Source organism: Pezoporus wallicus, unplaced genomic scaffold (genome assembly GCF_028554395.1).
Source record: "Pezoporus wallicus isolate ANWC-B61680 ecotype Strahan unplaced genomic scaffold, APGP_CSIRO_Pwel_v1 contig_3952, whole genome shotgun sequence".
Taxonomy (NCBI): Eukaryota; Metazoa; Chordata; class Aves; order Psittaciformes; family Psittacidae; genus Pezoporus; species Pezoporus wallicus.
The window spans coordinates 14,177,073-14,201,196 of record NW_026635034.1 but is presented as its reverse complement, the minus strand read 5'-3'; the positions used below and the strand labels follow the sequence as shown (position 1 = coordinate 14,201,196).

General features: G+C 38.2%; 1 protein-coding gene across 10 annotated transcripts in view; it reads left to right on the top strand.

The window, feature by feature from the left end:
• The window catches only part of HERC1 (HECT and RLD domain containing E3 ubiquitin protein ligase family member 1), a 95,992-nt gene that overhangs the window by 59,640 nt on the left and 12,228 nt on the right, over positions 1–24,124 (top strand). For 5 of the 10 annotated variants that reach the window (XM_057399653.1, XM_057399662.1, XM_057399708.1 and 2 more), the window contains 24 exons: positions 842–1,617; positions 3,192–3,390; positions 4,330–4,490; positions 5,366–5,482; positions 5,657–5,888; positions 7,056–7,177; positions 7,454–7,674; positions 8,825–9,093; positions 9,593–9,645; positions 10,813–11,013; positions 11,640–11,814; positions 12,689–12,959; positions 13,788–14,001; positions 14,748–15,007; positions 15,569–15,696; positions 17,408–17,535; positions 18,401–18,601; positions 19,594–19,724; positions 19,933–20,132; positions 20,617–20,731; positions 20,977–21,123; positions 21,634–21,735; positions 22,689–22,862; positions 23,178–23,471. In XM_057399653.1, the coding sequence (XP_057255636.1) occupies positions 842–1,617; positions 3,192–3,390; positions 4,330–4,490; positions 5,366–5,482; positions 5,657–5,888; positions 7,056–7,177; positions 7,454–7,674; positions 8,825–9,093; positions 9,593–9,645; positions 10,813–11,013; positions 11,640–11,814; positions 12,689–12,959; positions 13,788–14,001; positions 14,748–15,007; positions 15,569–15,696; positions 17,408–17,535; positions 18,401–18,601; positions 19,594–19,724; positions 19,933–20,132; positions 20,617–20,731; positions 20,977–21,123; positions 21,634–21,735; positions 22,689–22,862; positions 23,178–23,471 (4,891 nt within the window). The remainder of the gene's footprint in view (positions 1–841; positions 1,618–3,191; positions 3,391–4,329; positions 4,491–5,365; positions 5,483–5,656; positions 5,889–7,055; positions 7,178–7,453; positions 7,675–8,824; positions 9,094–9,592; positions 9,646–10,812; positions 11,014–11,639; positions 11,815–12,688; positions 12,960–13,787; positions 14,002–14,747; positions 15,008–15,568; positions 15,697–17,407; positions 17,536–18,400; positions 18,602–19,593; positions 19,725–19,932; positions 20,133–20,616; positions 20,732–20,976; positions 21,124–21,633; positions 21,736–22,688; positions 22,863–23,177; positions 23,472–24,124) is intronic. The other 5 variants (XM_057399699.1, XM_057399682.1, XM_057399672.1 and 2 more) reach the window with 5 other exon arrangements.

Below are 24,124 nucleotides of genomic sequence, written 5' to 3'. Positions count from 1 at the left end.
CAGAATGTGCCTTCTTAATCAAAACAGGGATCAAGCTTGCTTTCATTTTAGGTAGAAGTTTACATGAGAGGGGAAAACATTTTGGGATAATAAAAGGAAGATTTAGAAGTCCTTTATGTGGTAGATGTGTAGAAAATACAAGATATGTGGAAGTTTAGGCTGTTGAATTTTTATCCTACGTGTAGTGAAAATTAGTCAAGTGTAACAGTGCTAAATGTTAACAAAATATCACTGAGTATAGATGGACAACATGTATTATGTTTGTCTCTTGGGTTTTCTGACCTGTTTTCAAGAAGTCACTGTCGTCTCCATGTAATCTGCCCTGGCATAACCAGAGACGAAATTATCAGAAGCTATCAGTAGTGTGCTCCTTGTGATGAATAGTTTAAACAGGAATATGGAGTCAAATCAAAGCTTTTCCTAAATGTGAAAAAAGTTTTGGAGTGTTTTCTTTCTAAGCTTTTATACCTGTTCACAAATTCAGCTCAGGTATGATGATAAAATTTGGCTCAGGGTGGTTCTTCATAGTAAGAGGCTGTTACTTGTTTGTAAATAATTACAGAAGCCTCTGTCAGCACAGCATTGATAGCTTCTGTGGTGCTTCTGGGGTTTAATGCTTGCTGTTGAAACCCTGCGCATCCGTTCTTGCCTTTACTCTGATACCATATCTCCCTGTTTTTCTGATCATAACCTCATTTTCCCCTGTTTCCGTTTAATTTTTAGAGGTGGTTTATTTTACTAAATATATTTTACATCTTACTTTGCCTACATTATTTCCTGTACTTTCCTCCTGTCTCTCCCTCACTTGCTTTTTCCTGTGTCATTCTGATCTTTATTAAAGCTTCCCAACTTTTTGGTCGCCTAGTGATACTCCATTGTATAATCTGGAGCCCTGTGAACCGCTGCCTTTTGATGTTGCAAGATTTCGTGGGCTGACAGCTACGGTGTTGCTGGATCTGACTTACCTGACTGGTATTCATGAAGATACAGGAAAGCAGAGCACCAAGAGGCATGAGAAAAAACACAGGCATGAATCGGAAGATAAAGGGGAAATGGACCAGAAAACCGAGGGTGATATTGGATCAGATCCACGATTAGGACAAAGTGCTGATGATAACAAAGGACATAGTGCTACGAGCTCTAAGTCAGAAAATGAAATTGCTTCTTTTTCCTTAGAACCATCAACACTAGGTATGGAATCCCAACACCAACCTCCTGAGGGAAGAAAAAAGAATCACGAACATACTCCAAGAAATCATGATATTGTGCAGTCGGAAATCAGAGCAGTGCAGCTATCTTATCTTTATCTTGGTGCCATGAAGTCACTTAGCGTTCTTCTTAGTTGTAGTAAATATGCTGAACTATTGTTAATACCAAAAGTCCTGGCAGAAAATGGTCACAACTCTGACTGTGCAAGTTCTCCGGTTGTTCATGAGGATGTTGAGATGCGTGCTGCCCTGCAGTTCCTCATGCGCCACATGGTGAAACGCGCAGTCATGCGCTCTCCAATAAAGAGGGCTCTAGGACTGGCAGATCTAGAACGAGCACAAGCTATGATCTACAAGTTAGTGGTTCATGGGCTGCTGGAGGATCAGTTTGGTGGCAGACTCAAACAAGGTATGTTTTAAAAACTTTGGGGGTATATGCTTTATTATTTTTATTTCTATTAAAATTAATAGTAATGATAATACAAATAACAGAAATACAAGATTTTCTCATTTGCATTTAATACTTTTTAAAAAGGAGCACTTCTGTATATAGTTGTCAGAAGGATTTGCGTGTGATGTAATTATGTTAACTGTGATTGTATGCAGTCACAGCAACAGATGATGCTGAGCAGGGTCAGGGTGTAAGTAACCTGTGTTTCTAAGAAAAAGCTTTTTCTTAGAAATTGTAGGTTTGTTTGGGTTTTCTCTGGGGGGCTGTGGGGTGGATGTTTGTGGAAGGTGGTTTGGTTTGGTTTTTTTTTCCCTTGGTTTTTTTTTCTGAGATACTTGTCTGTTGTGGGGTTGGGGTTGGTTTGGTTGGTTTTGTTTTTTCCTGAGATATTTGGCAACGTACTAATAGAAGCTAAAGAGAAAATGTGTGTAATTCCTTTTCTTCTTAAAAATTTGTGTATTACAGCCTGCATCCTCAGGGAAGCCATTTTAATCAGTTTAGACAAAGAAAAAAATATCTGAAATAGTAAAGATACTGTGGTATCTGATTCTTTACTGTCTTAAGCACTTACAAACCAACCAAAAAAAAAAACAACCCTACCTTAAAAAATCAGTTACTTAGCTGAATTCAAAACAGCTTTATAGTTAATCAACTCTGTTTCCATATCTGAAATTTCCTTTGCTTTTGCCTAAGACATTAATCCTAGCTGTTACAATCATAAATCTAAATATCATAAGATCTGGCATAGAATCATAGAATGGTTTGGGTTGTAAAGGACCTTAAGATCGTATAGTTCCAACCCCCTGATGCCTCACCATAGACCATGTCACCCAAGGCTCTGTGCAACCTAGCACTGAACACTGCCAGTGATGGAGCATTTACTACTTCTCTGGCCAACCTGTGTCAGCACCTCACCAACCTCACAGCAGAGAACTTCTTCCTTCTATCTAACCTGAACTTCCCCTGTTGTAAGTTTAAAACCATTACCCCTTGTCCTATCGCTGCAGTCGCTGGTGAAGAGTCCCTCTCCAGCATCCTCGTAGGCTCCTTCAGATACTGGAAGCTGCTCCGAGGTCTCCATGCAGCCTTCTCCAGGCTGAACAGCCCCAACTTTCTCAGCCTATCTTCATACAGGGGGTTCTCCACCCCCTGATTATCCTCATGGCCTCCTATGGACCTGTTGCTCCATGTCCTTATGTTGAGGACACCAGAACTGCACACACAGTACTCCCAAGTGGGGTCTCATGAGAGCAGAGGGGCAGGATCACTTCCTTCGACTTGCTAGTCACACTTCTTTTGATATCATCTGGAAAGCCTTGTTTACTGTTTGCCTTGTAGGACAAGAGCAAGAGCTGACAGACTGATTTCTCTGCAGAAGTCCATGACCTATTGGCTGCAGTATTTGTGTGGTGTGCATTTTTAAAATTCCCCCTTGCTCTGGGGGGGATTTTAAATAAAAGTTTAGCCACATCTACTGTTTTGCTCTACACAGTGATATTACTGATCCTGTAATGTCCTTTTCTCTGTTGCAGAAGTAGATCAACAGGTAGAAGAAGGTGATCAGTCTCAGCAAGCCCAAACACCAGTTACAACCAGCCCTTCTGCTTCGAGCACGACATCTTTCATGAGCAGCTCTCTGGAGGATACTACCACTGCTACTACTCCAGTAACTGATACTGAAACAGTTCCAGCTTCAGAATCACCTGGTGTTATGCCTCTCAGTCTTCTTAGGTAAGATATCTTTATTTGCAGTATGTATGATACTGTGGGTATGGGGAACCAGTTGTGTGGTTTATATAGGTGTCTTTTGAAAATGTTAACATTTGTATTGCCTGTCAAGAACTGCCTCTGCAGAGGACAGGGTTTAATTTGGTACTTTGCCTTGTAGCACATGTATTACTAGAAATAAAAAGCTGATAATAAGCTTTTAACATAAACTGTGTATAACATCTGAATTCTTCAAGAAAGGAGAAATTCTTTACATTGTCCTTCAGTTCTCATGGCTTCTTGGGATAGTCTAAATGATAAAGTTCTGTATTTTTAACAGATAGTTGTTAATTCTCAAATTGAAGTAGATCTTAGTTTGTAGTTAACATCCTGCAGGCTAAGACCTTGTTTCATCCTACCTTCACATACTGAAATGGAAGATAAACCTCATTAATCTGTAGAGGCTGTTTGTGATGTAGAAGGAAATCTGCTTTACACTGAATAGAGTCCTGTCCTAAGTTTATTAATTTTGTTGATGTATCTGACCTCTGTTCTTAGAGGTTTTGCAGATAAAATTTGACGAAAGTCAGAACAATATCTTATTACCAGGACAGTGAAAGTAAAATAATCACCTGATGTATTACTCAAGGTGAGTTCTGAGCAAAGTGGGGAAATGGGAAGAGTGTTTAATTCTCTTTCATTCCTAGGACAGCTCTTGGTCTATAAGGGATGCATTTAAGTGCACGCTTAGAATTTAACTTTCCAGGCAAACGTGGGTAGGAACAAGCTATTTAGACAGGGTTTTCTGCCCATCTCAATGCATGCTTTCTGCCTTATCCTTACAAAAATCAATTGCTGTAAAGTATGCTTTACCAGGTGCACTCTTATTTGATATATTTCTTGTGTCAGACCTTTTACATCGTAGCTCTTTGTAATATAAATGTATATTGTTCTTTTTTAAAGGCAAATGTTCTCCAGTTATCCTACTACAACTGTACTTCCAGCACGACGTGCTCAGACTCCTCCAATATCATCTTTACCAACATCTCCTTCAGATGAAGTCGGAAGGAGACAAAGTCTGACTTCTCCTGATTCCCAGTCTGCAAGGCCTGCCAATCGTACAGGTAAACTTGTAGTTACTACAGGTAGTAACCTCACAGAAGTTCAGTGTAGTGTTTTAAGACATTGAAAGCCAGCAAGATTTCTTTTTAATGCGATCTAACACGCAAAGCATTTTCAGAAACCTTTAGATTACTATCTTGGTACAAAAAGCTGTAGATTTGCCTATCTGCAGACTTGATCAAGCAAATGAAATCAGCTTTTAAAAGCTGTGGAGTGGATTACATGTATAAAACGAGAATGGTGATATAACTGGTAATTACTTCAGAACGTTAGTCTGGTTTGGGCTTGTTTCCTTGCTTGTGTGCCACTGCTCAGTGCACTAATTTTCTAGCTTTTGTTAGATTATGTACCACATGGGAAACAAGAATTGGTACATTTTATGATACGTACACCAGTATAGATTGGCATAGCTAGGAGGCTGAGAAAATTGTTACATTACAGTCTTGAGTTTCTAAAGAGCACAAATGAGTATTGTGATAACTTGGTTGAGGTCTCTCTGTGTACCTGAAAAAGAAAGTGATCTCATAATATTTGGGAATCTCGATGGTTCAGTCAAGGATAATTTTATTTACCTAAATATAAATAAAATAAATAATTTTATACAGTTTTAAATGGTAATAAACTTCTTAGAAATATCTTCAAATAAATAGTTCTTTGAATATCATCAGTATCCTACTTCTTTAAACAGAAGCTTAAATAATGTATGTCAGTAAGAATAAACACTGGTTTCATTACAGAAAATAGTTTGTAGAAAGTAGTAGAGAAAAAGTTGTTAAGGCCATTATTCCCTTATTTGGAGCTAATATATCAGCATATCTAGTAAAATAACACGAGAAAAATTTATGCACTTTACATTTAATGTTTTCTGTCTTTTAAGCCTTGTCTGATCCAAGCAGCCGACTTTCGACATCCCCTCCTCCTCCTGCTATTGCTGTTCCACTGTTAGAAATGGGGTTCTCCCTCAGGCAAATAGCAAAAGCCATGGAAGCTACAGGTAATTTCTAAATATAATATCCCTTTAAATTGAAAAAAAAAATAGGTAAATATGGAACAATTTTTCCCAGTGGAGTATTTAATTTTTAAGTTCTATAATAATGGAAAAAAATATCTATTTTTTTCACAATGAATGATAGAATACATTTCTGAGTTGTGATTTTTCTGCTGGCAGGTGCCAGAGGAGAAGCAGATGCACAGAATATCACAGTGCTGGCCATGTGGATGATAGAACACCCTGGAAATGAAGACGATGAAGAGCCCCAGTCAGAAGGGACTGCAGATTCACGACATGGAACAATAGTCTCTGGAAGCAGTGGAAAATGTAGTGATCATTGTTATTTGCAGTCACCAGGTGATATTCCTTCTGCTGATGCCACTGAAATGGAGGAAGGCTTTAGTGAAAGGTAAAATGTAGTTTTCTTTTCCTTAAGTCATCTGTTGCTGCAGCTGAAAAGCTCGTAAGTTCATTGTTGCTGACAGAACATGACTTTGTAATGCCACTTTTGAAGCAACATGAGTGAAAGTGAAGACATAAATTAGGTGTATGTGGTGCTTTTATTTTCCAGTACTGGTTGTGCACAGAATTGGGGAAGAATGTAACTTAGCATCCTTCCTTCAAAAAAAAAAAAAAAGGAGGAATGAAAAAACATTGCTCATGTTTTACCTAAAAGACCTAGCAATAACACAAAATTTCATTGGAATGGTACTTATTTTTTCATGAAAATGCATTTGAACATGAACATGTATTTTCTACATTTTTCTTGTAAAAAATGATTCTTGGTTTGCCCAGAGAGGATGAAACTGAGTTGAAGTTCATGCTCTCAGTCGCCTTCATAACCTTAGATCTAAATGGTATATTAAACAAGGAGGAAAGATCTCTGTTTCTCTTCTGTTTAGTTTTTAATCTTAAAAGCGATAGTTCTTTTTTTAAGTGACACGTAGGAATCCTACCAGCTCTTTTGTTAACAGTGAGGGGACAATTACAAGATGTAATTTTAAGAACACTTCTGTGTTCAGATCCTTTGATCCTACTGAGATAATGCATTGTAAAATTTTCTCAGTTGCTTCGTTCCATGTAAACTGCCATTTCATGGAGATCTGATAGATTTCAGTTTCTATAAATAAAGCAACAAGTGTTACTGAGTAACTTCATGTTTTGGAAAAGATTTTGGGCATGAGTGGAATGACTGAGGCAGCGGTAACAGAAATGTTGAATTTTTTTTCTTTCAAAAAGAAGAAACCTAGTTTGAGCTGTAGCTAACATTGGTAGCATAAAATGAGTGCTCTCCCAAAATTTCTGCAATGCTTAGGCACTGTGGAAGCATCAGTGTTGAGATTGCAGCATTTAAGTTGTTTGAGGTGAATCTCACGGTACCAGTCAAAAGCCTGTGATACACAGTAAATATGTGCTGTAGTGGAACTGAAAATGCTTGAATTCCAAATTCCTTTTTTTCTTTCCATGAAATAAGAAAAAAGCAATAAATATGATTTTATTATTTTTTTCCTTACTTTACTATGTGTGGCTGCTTAAAATTTGGTTTAATTTACGTGTAAATTACCAATTCTTTTAGCCCTGATATGGATCATGTGGATAATGCAGCTTCTGCAAGTGGACCTCCTCCTAGGAGTCGGTCAGCTGTAACGAGAAGACACAAATTTGATCTAGCTGCACGAACATTGCTAGCGCGGGCTGGTAAGTATCCTGCAAGACTTGCTAAGGTCCTTGCTGGTCCAGTAAAGGAAGAGGAGGGGGATTGGTACCTAGCATCAAAGTCATAAAACTCTCCTTCATATATGTGTATCTGTGGTTTTGTTTTATGTGGTAGTAAGTCGATTATATTTAGCAGAAGAGTTAAAAACAAAGCAAAAGGAAGTAAAAAATAATAGTAATCTTTATTATATGCGAGGTAAAAGGATGGCTTTCTTGGTCTTTTTTTAATTTTTTCTGTGTTTGTTTTTGTTACTTGAGCGGGATTATACCGCTCTGTACAGGCCCACAGGAACCAGAGTCGAAGAGAAGGGATATCTTTGCAGCAAGATCCTGGGGCACTTTATGACTTCAACTTGGATGAGGAGCTGGAAATTGACCTTGATGATGAAGCAATGGAAGCTATGTTTGGGCAAGACCTGGCTAGTGATAATGATATTCTGGGAATGTGGATCCCAGAGGTATTGGATTGGCCTACCTGGGTGTGTGTGACTGCAGCGGGGGCTGCTTTAACTTACTGCTTTAACTTACTGCTTTTTGCATGTTCATGTTTTTAAATTGAAAGTAACATGCATATGCTTGTAGGCTGTTTGAAAATATCTTACTAAATGCCATCCGTGTATCAAATCTTCTTGTATTCTGTTGCTTCAATTTTAGATTAAGAATAGTGTTTACTTGTGTTTCTTGCTTTGCACTTTACATGTACAGTTTTTCTTCTCCCTCCTCTGAAAGTTGAGAACAAGTAGTATGTAACAAATATGCAAATAGTATAGTTGTTGTTTTGATGATCTCACTTAGAAAACAGGTTGAGGCTTCAGATTGCTTAGCTGTGTAAGATAACACAGTTGTAAATGCTTGTTCTGTTTGAAATAATATCTGATCCGTAGCAACATAATTTGCACTTAAATCAGTTTTTCTTAATTTAGAGATTTCATTCTCTAAAAATATGTTTCAGGTGGAAAAGAAATAGAGTAACAGCAGTTTATTAATCTTTATATTATCCATGTCAAATTAGACAAGCAATACACAAGACTAAGTTTTGTTTCCTAGTTGTTACCTGATTCTCATATGGAAGCAAGTTTCAGTGGGCAGATAGAATTGATCAGAGAGCTTGTTTCACTGGGATATTACCATGATATTACTGATATTAGGACAGAAACATTATAGAAAAATGAACTTTATATTCTGACAAAACCTCAGAAATTATTGTCACAAAAAATATTTTTTGTTGCTCAGTAAATAGAAAGTCCAATTGTCGGGGTAAGAAAGGATTTTTTTCTTTGTTGCATCTAGTTTCTGTCTAGTTCTGAGGAGAAACGGGTAACTTAAAGACAGCACAGAATGTGAACTAGCAGAGTTATACTGCCAGGAATTTTGGGTCAGATCTGAAATGAAATAGGAAAATCTCATTACCTGAAACTATACTATGGAATGTTTTTCCCATTCTGAGGGGGTCTGCTCTTTCTTATTGTCTATTTCTGCTTTGCTTTTGTGCAAGTTAACCATAGAAATATCACTCCTTGTGTGTAACAGAAATGGACGGGAACATCCACCAGAGAATATTGCCTTGTTTTATGTCTGTGTGAAGATATTTATTCTGTACAAATAACATGTGAAAATCTTCCTGTGCAGCATGTTTGTGAATCTGAAGACCGAGAAGAAGTAGTTGTTTGTGAGCTGTGTGAATCCAGCGTGGTTGGCTTCAATCAGCACATGAAGAGAAACCACCCAGGCTGTGGTCGCAGTGCAAACCGCCAGGGCTATCGCAGCAATGGTTCTTACGTGGATGGGTGGTTTGGTGGTGAATGTGGTAGTGGGAATCCTTACTACTTACTGTGCGGCATCTGCAGAGAGAAATACTTAGCCCTGAAGAGTAAATCCAAAACGTCAACTTCAGAAAGGTACAGTAGTACAAGGTAGTGGACTACTCTGTGTAAAGAAGGGAAGCGAGTTAGAAGTACTTACTATCATCGCATTCCAACAATTTGTTTGGAGAAGTCAAAATTCCCAGCAGCGTTTGTTTATTTTAACTGAGGCTTACAATCCTTCTTTGTGTTCAATCTTTAGAAAAAAGGTTGTCTTGATATTTCTGTTTTTTCATGAAAAGCAAAGAATTATTTCTTGGTATGTTGCCTATTCTTACTGACTTTTGGGAACTTCCTTTTTCAATGTTATATTGGCCTTTGGCCTTTCTCATATTAGTACTTTAAAGTTCTCCCCCCCCCCCCCCCCCCCCCGAAGCTCCTTTATTTATTTCTCTGTTTTAATAGCCATTTCCAGAAGTCACATATGTATATTCACCTAAAAGTCAAGTAATTTATTAGTAAACCAAATTGAAAATTACTGTGTGTATATGTAAAATGAGAGCCATTCATTTATTTTCTTTGTTATTTCTTCTAGGTACAAAGGCCAGGCTCCTGATTTAATAGGTAAACAAGACAGTGTCTATGAAGGTATGCTTTTAAGTTGCTGAAGATATTAAATGCTTCACACTTGTCTTATTTTTCTATAAAAGTACTTCCATGTAAATAAACTTGTCATGAAATGGTACAGGAAAGTATAATTTAGAGTATTCTTCAGATTAGGTGTACTATTTTAAAACTTTTTTCCTTTTTAGTTCATATGAAAGAAAATATCAGTGACATTTTTTCCCATGTCTTCACCTTAAGTAGCTGAAATGGCAAATACCTAACACGGGGTGAAGAGGTCTTGTGGGTAGATGTTATACCAGAATTGCACATGCAAATCCTTGTGTTCAGATACACTTCTTTGGCTGCATTTATAGGAGAAGTGAATTAACAGAAGTTAGAATCTCAGAAGTCTGCCATTAGGCTGCTTTTTTGACCATTGTACTAAGTGGGAGTGTCCTGATGATGCCTTTCACTTTAAATAGATTATTTCTAGTGACTGTAGAAAACCTTTCTCAGATGATTCTTTGACTCTGGGTCTTTCTGTAGCTTGTATAATGGCAATTGTATGATTTACCATGTGATCCAAGACTGAAAGAGTGCACCAGAACTTAGCAGCAAGTCCGTCTTCCAGTAGGTAAAAAGTGTTCAGATACTGTATGGGAAGTGAGGTAGAGCAGGAAGGATCTGTAAATACAAGTTGACTTCTTGTCTAAATGGTTGAGAAAGCCTGGGTGCACAAATACAAACTAAGAAGTTGAGCATACTTTTTTGATAAATATGCAGTCCAGAAATTTCTAGCATCTGTACTTACTGTTCAGTCTTTTGGAATGTGCACCTGTTATAAATAAAAGCACAGCTGTATGTCTGTGCTTTTCATTATACTCCAGGTTTTTGAGTTGTCTTGCACTGGATGTGATGACCTCTTATTTCTGTGTTTTTAATAACCCAACTGGTTTGACACTTCAGAGAATCTTCCATGAAACTTCTCTGCAGTAGAAGATCAAATGTAATGAACAGGGGCAAGAGTGGGATTATTATTTTCTGATTTACTATGTTGTGTCTGTTAACACCAGAAGATGAGTTTTTAAGATGAGTATGTTGCAGATTGCAATCTACATTTTAAACCCTGTTATTGTTTTTTTAATTAATTGAAAATATTTAACATTTCAGCTTTTATAACCAAGTCTAATTATATTTCTCAAATTCTAGAAGACTGGGATATGTTAGATGTAGATGAGGATGAAAAGCTAACAGGAGAAGAGGAGTTTGAATTATTGGCAGGACCTCTTGGGTTAAATGATCGACGTATTGTACCTGAACCTGTACAGTTCCCTGACAGTGATCCTCTGGGTGCTTCAGTTGCAATGGTGACAGCCACCAACAGTATGGAAGAAACATTGATGCAAATAGGTAATTTTGAAATTAGTTTCATTCAAAAAACAAATGCCTCCCCTTTGGTGTGATTTTGCAGGGGCAATGCAGAAATGTTTCAACAGTCTTTCCTGCCTCCTGCCCTGAGGAAGTGAAGACAGGTTCTGAATTGTCTTTTTATTACAGGGGAGTTAGGGAGAGGAGTGTGAGGCATTTACACTGCCAGAAAGCTTGAAACTTTGATTTAATAATAAAACTGTGACCATAGTCCTTCAGTGGATGCCCGTAGCATGTTTTGCAGAGCCCAAAGATGGATTCGTGGATTTAAGTTGGAGCTTACTGACCAGCCTGTTGAAATGCAAGATCAGTATTTAAGTTGGTAGGCCCCTCTAATGGAAAAGGGAAACAGGAGAATTAATGTTGAATATTGTTAAGTTGTGCTCACCTGTTTTTGAAAATATGGAGTAATTGATTTATGGAGTGTATTTCAGGAGTGTATTTTCCTCTCGGTCATTAGCACTATAGTTCTGTATGTATGAAACTTCAAAAAATTGAGGATTTATTTGCAAACTTAGGCCAAATTCGCTTCTGTGACTATTACTTATTACATTATTATTATAATGTTTTATCTTTAAACACTGATGCAAATCATCATTATTTCCAAGGTTGTCATGGCTCTATAGAAAAAAGTTCTTCTGGCAGGATAACCTTAGGAGAACAAGCAGCTGCCCTCGTAAATCCACATGACCGTGTTATGGCTCTGAGAAGAGTGACAGCTGCTGCCCAAGTCCTCCTTGCAAGAACTATGGTTATGAGAGCACTCTCACTCTTGTCTGTCAGGTTTGTGGCATCCTTGGCAACATTTTTACCTTTCCTTTTGGAACCAGTTACCAAGTTATGTTTGATAGGGACGCAGTTTTAAGCTATCTGGGAAAGCGATTCTCATTTTTTGTGTTTATAGACTATTAAGTGAACAAGTTTGGTTGATTTTGTTCTTTTGAACTCTATTTTCAAACTCTGTGGGGAAAAAAAGTCAACATTTTATATAGAAAGTGAACTGCAGTAGTATCAGCCATCCAGAACATAAAGATACTGCGTTTTCACAGTGAGGTTTTGTTCCAAGTTGCCTTTGTTCACAGCAAGTAGCATTTTGTTCAGGGCAAGGGTGTATAGTGATAGGACAAGAGGAAATGGTTTTAAACCAACAGAGTAGAGATTTAGATGAGATTAGGAACAAGTTCTTCCCTGTGAGGGTGGTGAGGCCCTGGCACAGATAGGGATGTGGCTGCCCCATCCCTGGCAGTGTTCAAGGCCAGGTTGGACAGGGTTTGGAGCAACCTGCTCTAGGGAAGGGTGTGCCTGCCCATGGCAGGGGGTTGTAGCTGGGTGAGCTTTAAGGTCCCTTCCAATCCAAAGCATTCTATGATTCTAAGTATTAGAACTTTGAGGTAAACAATAGAGGAAAGAAGAGTTTCCCTATGAATGTTTCCCAGTAAACTCATGGTATTTTGCTTGGGTGAGTCTGTAATGTGTTTTTGTCTTCAGCTTGAAAGAAAAGGAGGGGAGGGACTGCAGCTTCATTTCTCTCTCCAGCCCGTCCAGCTAGTCAAACAGGCAGTGTTCACTAAATGGTGCAGTAATAGTTTTAAGTGAACAAAACTTTGGTTTAGAATATACTAAGAAAACCAAGAGCATTTATGTTCATTTTTGACAGTGGTTCCAGCTGTAGCCTGGCAGCTGGTCTCGAGTCCTTGGGCTTAACAGATATCAGGACGCTGGTTCGTTTGATGTGCCTGGCTGCAGCAGGCAGAGCAGGCCTCTCCACGAGTCCAGCCACTGCAGCCACTTCAGCAGAGCGATCCAGGGGAATACACAGCAAAACAAGCAAGCCTATATCTTGTCTTGCCTATCTGAGTACAGCGGTAGGCTGTTTGGCGTCAAACACTCCTAGTGCTGCAAAACTGCTGGTACAGTTATGTACACAGGTAGGACTGTTATTTCAACATAAATATTCAACTATTGATACATGAAATGAAGCAATCCATCTTGTACATGTTGATAATTTGTGCTTTTATCTTCTGAACTGTGATGAGACTCCCTCAGTTTGAGGATCTCCTCACAAATGTCGTTCAGGACTTTGCACTAAAAGGGTATGTTTTACTGTTGGTAAAAATCAAGTAACTTTACATTTTTTTGCTGAGCACTCTTTTCAGGTGGAGGCAAGCACATGTGCTTGTTGTATTGATACAGTTTTTCTGTTAAAGTTTTGGATTTTTAAATTGAGTCAACTCTGTGTGGAACACGGATTGCTTATATTTAGAAAGAGATGCTTACAGCTGGGGACATGCAGCAGGATTTCATATGTATCAGTAATTAATTGTTCTTCTGATTATGAAATAGAATTATGGCGAAATACGATTGTGGGATGGGATGATGTATTATATTCTGTGTTACTACTTTTTATCCTACCACCAGGTGCATAACTTTATAAGAAGTTCTTTTATAAGCCCCTTAGTTCTTGCCTGGGATTCTTGGTTACTTGATGCCTTCTTTTTCCTTTTTTTTTTTTTTTAATCCCTGGATCTGAATAGTTGCTTCCATTAAGACCAGATATTCCCCAGGGATTTAGATTACATACTGTATGTGATCTTTGCCTGTTAAAATGAAAGTGGTTGGGAGTAGAGAATTTCTGCAAAGAGCAAACAACCAAACAAACCTGAAAATCTTTAAAACTCTCTATGATTTGTTTGACCAAAACTGTTTTCTAAACTTGATCTTTCTGGTTTTTATTGTCTTTAATGATTTATTTTTAGAATTTGATTTCTGCAGCCACTGGTGTAAACTTGACAACAGTCGATGATCCAATTCAGAGAAAGTTTTTGCCAAGTTTTCTAAGAGGAATTGCAGAAGAGAACAAACTGGTCACATCACCGAATTTTGTGGTTACTCAGGCACTTGTAGCATTGTTGGCAGACAAAGGGGCCAAACTGAGGCCAAACTATGATAAAGCAGAAATTGAAAAGAAAGGTATGATACAGCTTTGGTTTTGAGTGTTAATGATTAAATCTTCAAATATCAATTTATATTTAAGGAGAGACTTGCTAAAATAATGTATTACTAAATATGCTCTCAAAAATGTACAAAACTTGTTTTAATTGAAGTCATCTTATAGTTTAGTAAACAAATTTTACTTAGAAATATGATCTTATTACATCATTACATTTTCTGCTCTGTGTGTGTATGTGTCTGTACTCAAAGCCATATAGCCAAGACATTCAGCCTCGGTTGTGCCACATAATGAAATAAAGGGGAGTAACAGTGGATTAGTGCCACCAAAGTACTGTGCTGTCTGTGACACAGGAAGTTGTGCTGCTTCTGCTATGAGAGGTCAGGGAACCAAAAAGCAACCGCTGTGCCTCAACACCAGGTTGATGCTGTGATAAGGGGAGAGAAGGACATAGCAGTGACAGCAGCTTTGTCAGAGGAGGTGTTTTCTTGTTCAGAAAGCCCTTGCTCTTTGAACAACTGTTTTCCATATGATGGGATTAAGGCTATTTGCAATAATATTCTTAAGGGGGAGTTGTGACATTTTAAAGGGGGTTATTTTTCTCTTGATGTCAGAAGAGTGTTTTTTCTCATAGTTAACACAATTGCAACCTTCTTGTAAAATGTTGGTTAATCTCTATCTTGTTCTGGAAATTATGGCTAATGTTGTGTTCATTTGTGTACTTGTTTGGTACTCATCTAGGCATCGTATCATTGTTTTGTTTAAGCAGGTTTAATTGCCCATTTGTATGCCCATCCTTCCTATGATCCTTCTGCTGTAGGCCCTCTGGAGCTGGCTAATGCACTAGCAGCTTGCTGCCTCTCTTCAAGGTTATCTTCACAGCATAGGCAGTGGGCTGCACAGCAGCTGGTGAGAACTCTTGCAGCACACGATCGAGATAATCAAACTATTCCTCAAACCCTCGCTGATATGGGGGGAGACTTACGAAAATGTTCCTTCATAAAGTTAGAGGCTCATCAGAACAGGGTAAGCATCATTTCTTCCCACTTGCATGGATGTTAATAGTCTCTTTTGCAGAATACTGAAAAAGTCAAATACTACTAATTTACAGATGCACTATATTTCTGATTTCCCAAAGAAATAATTTTTCAGTGATAAAGTAAGTTATTGCTTACCTCTGATGTAGGGAATTGCTTAGCTTCTTTGAAGGTTCCATTAAAGGGAACGTGAAGTGTTCTTAACGTACATGAAGTCAGCAGAATCACTCTAAATCTTTTCTTAGGCTAGATCTTAGTTTGCGTTCATTTTTCTATCATAGTAGTGAACATCTTTGTCCGATATTCTCTGCAGCAGTGGCCTGTGGAGCCTGGGTCTGAACAAAGGATAGATTCCTCATAAAGCACATTCTAATTACTGTACACAATGCTGTTGGAGTAGAAAATGCATTTTGTTTGATTATTACAACATATTTCAGTAATGTAGCTAATGCTCTGTCCATTGGTTGATGTTTGCTTAATATTAGTGAACAAACATACTGAAGCTTTAGATTTAAATTCCAGTTTTGCCATGATGACTTTGGTTTTGTAGGTCATGACATGTGTTTGGTGCAATAAAAAGGGACTTTTGGCAACTAGTGGAAACGATGGCACCATAAGAGTATGGAATGTTACAAAGAAGCAGTACTCATTGCAGCAGACGTGTGTGCTCAACAAGCTGTAAGTTGATTCTTTACAATAGTCAGATATTTCATTTAAACCGTAATTGTGCAAGATAATGCAAAGAGCCAACCCTGCAGTATCTCTGCACTAACATGCTCACATTTTTTCTGTGGGACTGTTCTGTGTTTATGGCATGCAAAGTAAGTTAAATACCTTAAAACTGAAAACAGAACTTAAATATCAAGCTGATAAGATTTAATATAAAGAGATCATGTTAAAGCTGTTTAAAAATACTGTTAATTCATATAAGAGAAATAGGTGAAATAAAAACTATAATGGACTGTCATACAAAAGAAATGGGGCTATCCCTTCAGTGGGATAAAAAAACGTGAATATCCCTTCAGTGGGTTCCAGAGGACAGTTCCAACACATAACTACAGGTGTGGTCATTTGGGTCAGGTGTCAAAAAATCTGTGACTTGTGGGATTCAGGAGCTGAGTACTTTTGTATCATTGTAACTACGTCCAAAAAAGAAATCAAAAGGAAAGAATATAACCTAATTCTTTAGTACAGCCTAAGTGAGTTTAACTCAGGAGAATGATGAAACAATAGTGAGTTAGGAGGCTGTTTCATGATGATTTCTTACTGATCATTCTAGTTCTTGTTTGCTTCCTATTGTTAGATGCTGCCTCAAAAGGAATAAATGGAATGACATAACCTGACTTAAGAAGATAGCAATAAGAGCAGCATCTTCCTTTAACGGAGATCTTCTGTTAGTCATATGGCAGAAAAGTGTGCTGTAGATTCTGAATTAAGTACTTGCATGGGCTTCATTGCTAACAGTATCAATAATGATTGTAAATACAAATGCAACACAATTCTATTTCTGTTATTTATTGCAGTGGCTAAGTGCCAGTTCTTCTTTTAAGGTAGACTCAGAGCTTAGAGATGAAAAGGCATTATCCCTTGTTTTAAGTAGAATGCTCTCCTCTTTCTGTGAGAATATGGAGGAACATGATTGAACTTAGGTTACGATTCCCCTATATAGTATTGCTACCTGTTAATATTGTTACACGTGTTACATTAGTAAGTTAATGTTTTTTCTAATAGTTACAATGTCTCATTATGTGTTTTATTCGCAAATTAAATGTCTCCTGCTTAAGCAGGAACGCTCTCCCGACATGGCTCCTGTGTCTTCAGAAATATGGGGGTGGTACAGTCTTTGGCCTACAATATGCATCCTGGCATATTATAGCCTCTCTTTTCCTGCTGCTTAAATCGGTGAAAACTGTGCCCCTCCTGAATGACATTAAGGGTAGTAAAACGTACCAGTGGTTCTGTTACAGTTAGCAAAAGTGTAACCACATTGTGAGAGGAGGAGTTTAACCTGGAGCTCAAAGTGTACCTCTTCTATTTCTTTTGTCCAAGCTATTCTGCTTCACTTGATGACTTCCCTGAAAGTTTTTCTCCACCAAAGTTGTTAAATTTCAGTTACAAATAGGTGAAACTAATGAAAGTTGTTTTCCTAATTTCTGATTGTTTTTCTAACTTCAAATTCCTCACTGTGGAAATAACTATTATGTCATTCTGTAATTTGAAGTGGTTTTAAAGAGAATATGGATCTATGAGCAGAAACATTTATTATGTAAATCCACAATGATGGCAGGAGAACTTCAGATTTTAACTCGGGTATTTAATGCATTCTATGTTTTCATGTCTGCTTAAAGGAAATGCCCTTTCAAAATGGCATTATTTTATCCTATTACAGAGAAGGGGATTCAGAGGAAAGTCTGGGGTCACCCAGTGACCTTAGTTTCTCTCTTGTCTGTTGGAGCATCAGTGGCAAGTATCTGGCTGGAGCTACGGAAAAGATGGTGAACATCTGGCAAGTCAATGGTATGCTACCTGTGAAAACGTTATAATGCAGACTATTTCTAGGGAAGGTGCTATGTTATTGATTGCTTGTTTACTCAAGTATTAAAGTGTGTGTGCTCTCCAATTTAAATGCCTACCATCTTCCATAGTGTCTTGTAAACAGTTTTAATTACAGGTGGGTACCAACCACATATGGATGTGATTTAAAATTAGTTCACAAGAAAACTGAGCAGCATGTGAGTCCTTGTTGAATCAGAAGTATTTAGGTGTGGGGCTTGATCACTCTTAGCTGTTTTTGTCTGTAAATACTGTCTTCTGTACTCTGCAAGATTTACCTTTCTACATGCAGCAGGGAGAATGAAAAAATTGAAATGGAGGGAAGGATTGCTAAAGTGATCAGCTAGCTGGAATGCCTTCTAATGGGACAGAACGAGTGAGCTTGGTTTACATATTTGAACAAAAGTGTCTCAGAGGAAGAAGCTTATAAATAAATGCATTAGGAAGATAAACTCTAGGAGAGTCTTGGGGAGAAAAAGCAGCTATGTAAGCAAAAGGATACAAGAAGAAACGTACATAAATTGGCAATGAATAACTTCAGTAAAATTTCTAATATTCAGAGGATTGTGATCTTATATTTTATGAGGAACATCAATTGTAATATTATTAAATTAGCCAAATTTATAAGATTGCATTGTGATAGAGGATTCTCAACCTTGTCCAGGAAAAGCTTTTGATTCATACTGCTTCATAGTCTTGTAACTCCCATGAATTTGTAGTATACTTACCTGCCTCTAAACAGGAACTCCTGATACTTTCCCATGGAAAGTAGTTTTGTTGTTTTCTTTACAAAGATGAAGTAGTTTTAAAAGACTTTTTGGACTCCTAGGAGGAAAAGGATTACTAGATCTTCAGCCTCACTGGGTATCTGCTCTAGCTTGGCCAGAAGAAGGGCCAGCTGCAACATGGACAGGTGATGCTCCAGAACTATTATTAATTGGTCGTATGGATGGATCTCTTGGTCTTATTGAAGTTGTAGATATTTCAGCCATGCACCGGCTAGAACTGGAACACTGCTACAGAAAGGATGGTAGGTGCCTGTGTCAGTATTTAAGTAGAAATTTGAATTATGAATCCTTTCCCTACCCTCCCCCCCCTTTTTTTTTTATTAATACTGTACATGGGACATGACTTCTGGTACGTTATTTGCATCATTCCCTTGTGTTGGTGGGAGGAGAAAAGTCTGTGGGATCTCCATCTACACCCTGATTCCCCTGCAGCAGGGACAAAGAGTTTCTAGCAACTCAGTGAAATCCTGACATTCTTTGCCATTGTAGAAAATCAGTGTAGATTCCCTGCAGCATCTGCTGTATCTACAGATAACTTGTAGCCAGTGTCATTTGAATTACTGAATTATTGCTGGTTTTCCTATATAGTACCAGTCCTAGGGGACATCAAGTAGCACATTTTTGGTAGCATCATGTAAAGCAGCATATTGCTTCTTCAGGGAATTTGCACATTTTTTTGGTAGAATCTAGTGAGGCAATATCTGCATCCTAAGAAAGGCTCAAGTTGCTTTTCTTAGAAGCATCCCTATCTCAGGTACGTGTATAGGATTCAATCTACCTTTTTTTCTTTTCCGTAGCATATTTCTTTTCACCATGTCAGGAATATAAATGCAATTATTTTCATTAAAAGAATTTTAAAAAACTCTAGAATCATAGAATAGAATCATAGAATAGTTAGGGTTGGAAAGGACCTTAAGATCATCAAGTTCCAACCCCCCTGCCATGGGCAGGGGCACCTCACACTAAACCATATCACCCAAGGCCACCCCAACCCCTCTTACAGAATAAGCTCAACACTTGTCATTCCAGTGGCACTCAGTTTTATCTTTATTATACAAATTCAAGAAAATTTTCAGGCCAAAGATATGTTAAGTAGCTGGGGGGGGGGGGGGGGGGGGGGGTGTGGTGGAAATAATGTGCACTTCCTGTTTTAGAGGATTGCACTGCCAAACCTCTTTGGCTGGGGTGAGGTTGAATTTAGTTGATTTAATTTTTGCATTGTCTGTTTATGTAGTGTCTGTCACATGCCTTGCCTGGTTCAGTGAAGACAGACCATTTGCAGTTGGCTATTCAGATGGAAAATTGCTCATAGGTACAAAGGAGCCACTTGAAAAAGGAGGAATCGTTTTAGTCGACGCACATAAGGTAGAGTTCATCTTGTAAAAACTAATGGTGATTTCTGTAGGTAAAGATCTGTATAAGCCCTTTTTTCTGCTTCAGAGCTGCTTATAAAAACGAGTGCAGGTTAAGAACACATGCCTATTAAATATTATATTAGCTCTGAGAGTTAAATTCTCTCTGTTCTTACCATGTTACTTCATGCTGACTTCGAATTTATTTTTTAATCCAATAGGATATGATTGTTAGTATGAAGTGGGATCCAACTGGTAAGATTCTTCTGACATGTGCCAAAGAAGAAACAGTGAAACTCTGGGGATATATGGGAGGATGTTGGAGACGCCTGCATTCACTGACCCATCCAGCCCTTGTGAATGGCATTGCCTGGTGTGCTCTTCCGGGGAAAGGACCCAAGTTGCAGCTTTTACTAGCTACGTATGTAATTTATTTTTCATTGCTTCTATAGCAGTTTTGCAGGTCTTTTCTACCAGTCTTTAGCACCAGAATAAAGAAAAGGTTTGTCTTTTTATTTAAAAAATGTTCATTGATTAACCCAGTTGCCATGAGACCCATGAGGCTTCAGAATTCGAATGGAAAGAGTGGTGCTGGCCATGTTACCGACTGTATTCTCCATCCCACAGGACCTGTGTGTGGTGGTCCTGCTTGAATTTTTTTTGCTTCATACAAATATTTTTTTCTGAGGATACGTTGTTAGTAAAAATTGAAAAGTGGGGGGAAGAGGAGAGAGGAAGGAGAGGGGAGAATAATTAAAAATCCATTTATACATTGGGAAATCAGATTACTTGGTACAATATAGTTTAACAGGAAGGTGGTGAAGACTACTGATATTTTAAGTTGATACCACACCACTGATACTTTGTCAGCTAATACATTTATGATTTATCCTGACTTCCTTTAGAGGATGCCACAATGGTTTGGTGTGTGTCTGGACCGTTCCCCAGGACATTGTAATCGCACTGCAGTCCAGCTCAACTTGCTCAGAAGGATGGTGGGACCAAGAAACAAGTGCCAAGGTAAAAGGAGTAAATTTAAGAAATTCTCTTTGCTCATTCCAAAACTGGGGGAGGAGAAGAATGCGAGCGAGGTACCCAAAATAGCAACATGGCCTGGGACATTTGCTAAAAAAGGGCTGTGTTGCATTTTTTGTTATCCCTCATCCCTAAGAATGATCAGTGTTTATTCCACAATATAGAAGCTGTGATGCTATTCTGATTTCTGTAAATAGTTCAGTGTTCCATAACTCTGAAATAATTTGCAGGACGGCTACATGAAAGCAGTAGAAGTCAAGTGTGTATTTCAACTGAGAGGACATATTACTCCTGTTCGGACTGTTGCATTCAGTCCTGATGGACTGGCATTGGTCTCTGGTGGACTCGGTGGGCTCATGAATATTTGGTCTTTACGGGTAAGATCATCTTTAATGTGCCCTGATTCCTTCCTTAGTATGGGTATCTAAAGCTTTCTCCCTTCCCTCCTCCCCGTATGTTAGAAACATTAGAAAAAGCATTGTATGAAAGAATGGTATACTATTATAAAATATTGAAATAGTACTTAACATTGAAGCATTTTGTGTTTCATTTCTGCTATTCAGTTCTACTATTGATTCATTCTATAGGCTTGGATATGTTAGGTGGGTTTTACAGAAACTAGCTACGTAGTTGGGAACAATATTCTCTTGAACTTTTCCAAAAGTCAGATAATGTGGATTATCGAGCACTTCTAAATCCTTAGTTATGTTTTTTCCTTAATATGATAAAATGCTAGGTATTTTTTTTGCTTTTAGTATAAACATTTCAGTTTTTAAATAGTTATTGAATAGTTTAGGAGAATATAATCCCTTTGGAATATGCCTGTATGCATTTAAACAGAAAAGTAGCTGTGTATACACACTGACTCAAACCATTTCTTTTCTTAGGATGGTTCAGTATTGCAGAGTGTCGTGATAGGTTCTGGAGCTATTCAGACTGCAGTATGGATACCTGAAGTTGGAGTAGCTGCTTGCTCTAACAGATCAAAGGTGAGGTGACCCTGTGTCTTAATGTTCTTTCAGATTTGTCTGTCTTGACCATCCCTCTCCTTTTGGGTTCAAACTCTGAACTCCGTTGGATTTTTAAGGCTCATTGTTTCAGCTTTCAGCTCTCACCTGACCCTGGGAAGACAGGGTTTGTTTAACAGTCTCCCGTGTTTAATGTGGGGAGGCAGGGTGCAATCCATCTGAGTGGTGGTTATAAAGGATGCTGCACACCAGTTAAATCAGCTTCTCTGTTTAATGGCAGCAGCCGTAAATAGGCAACAAAAATTGGCAGAATAGATATTTTTTTTCTTCTTTCCTTTATGCAGCATGAAGCAATGTTTCCTTTTCCCCAGCAAATAATCTTCCAGTGATCTGACTTAAGCTAAAGCAGCCTTATCCTCAGAAGCTTTTCAGGAGCAGCAGAATTTACTTCCATGTTTGCTGTGTCACTGACTGCTGGGATCTGAACAGAAGTTCCCTAACAGTTTATTATCCTAAAAGATAAATGAATGAAGATAAACATGACACAAGTCATGACTCCTCTTACCAGAGTTATGTTGCGTGTGGCTCCAAGTATTCTGGGATTCCTAGAAAGTATTTTCTGAATTCAGACTGAATATTGTAGGTTGTATTACAAGGCAGATCCTAAACTAAAGTTACAGCATTCACTGAAATGAACTCTGCTTGTCACCATTACCATGTTTGTATTTTTCCTTGGAGTGATAATCGCAGTGTTGCCATGGGAATGTGAGCAAGGGGCAAATAGAGATGGCTGCTCCTTAACATTTGTCATCAGATTATTCACTCATTTTTCAACAAGAGACTAAAATGTTAAAGCTTGTGTGTTTCCTGGCCCCTATGGAGTTTAATATGATTAGTGATAAATTGGTGGAGCTGAATAATCCTGTTCTATGAATTTTTAATTTCTGGTGTGTCTTGTGACTGCTGTTAAACAGGACGTGCTGGTAGTGAACTGTACATCAGAGTGGATATCTTCCAATCACATCCTTGCAACATGTAGGACTGCACTGAAACAGCAAGGAGTTCTAGGATTAAATATGGCTCCTTGCATGCGAGCTTTCCTGGAACGTTTGCCAATAATGCTTCAGGAGCAGTATGCTTATGAAAAGGTAAGAAGAGCTAATGTGAACATTTACAGATTTGTCTGACACATGGTCACTGTTTGAATCTCAACTAGTTTCAGTCTTTTACCACAGAGAACCCAGAAGACTTTCCTACATCCTATGTGCCAGTGCCTTTCAGTATTCTCAAAGCTGCTTTGCTCCTATTTTGGGAATATTTAAAGTGTTAGACAAACTTTGATAAAGCATGAGGGAAAGTATTTTTCTCCAGGACTAGCTTTGAAGCACTCCTGTTTCTGAATTGGAGAAGGTGTATTTCTAACTTTGCTCTTTCAATCTGTCTCTCACTCTCCTCACCTTTAGCCCCATGTGGTTTGTGGAGACCAGCTTGTTCATAGTCCTTACATGCAGTGCTTGGCGTCACTTGCTGTGGGCCTTCACCTGGATCAGCTCTTGTGCAACCCCCCAGTACCACCTCATCACCAGAGCTGCCTCCCTGATCCTGCAGCCTGGAACCCTACAGAATGGGCCTGGCTGGAGTGTTTCTCTACTACCATCAAAGCTGCTGAAGCCCTGGCCAAGGGAGCACAGTTCCCAGAATCCTTTACTGTTCCGGACCTGGAACCTGTTCCAGAGGATGAGCTTACTCTCCTAATGGTAAAATGTGCTGTATTGTCTCAGTGTGGTGGTTTTGAGCATATGGGTTGCTGCAGTTGACATCTCTGAACTGCAAAGATTTATATTCATTAACATAAACACCAGCAGTAAGTGTGAGTTTGTTTTTTCATTACCTGATTAGAATATACTGTAAAGGTTGCTCTTTTTGTGTGGAACGAGCACAACTCATTTGCATGTTAACAGCCAAACCAAAACAACCCAAAACTGTGATAATAATTTCCCTATGTGATAAAAACAAGAAGTGTAGAGCTTTACAATGGTATTTTTAGAGTAACATTTTGGCATGTTTCTACACCAGATTATTTTGCTCCTGTTGATTGTCTCTTTACGACAGTTACAATATGTAAACCGAAATAGAAATTTCAGATTAAGACTTCTTTTATCAGCAAGCTTATCACATTTTAAGCCAAAATAAAAAAAAGTAAATAGGGAAAGATTACTTCATCATTAATTTTGTTTGGTTTCCCTTTTTATTTGGATCGCAAGTTACGGATAACAGTGTGATTGCTAGATAGGTGTAGTAAGGAAATACGCTTGGCCTGCGGATGAAAATAAAGCGTTTGAGTCTGCACATACTCATTCTTATTGCTGTACCATTTAGATTTATTTGAATGTCAGTATTGTTCTCAGAA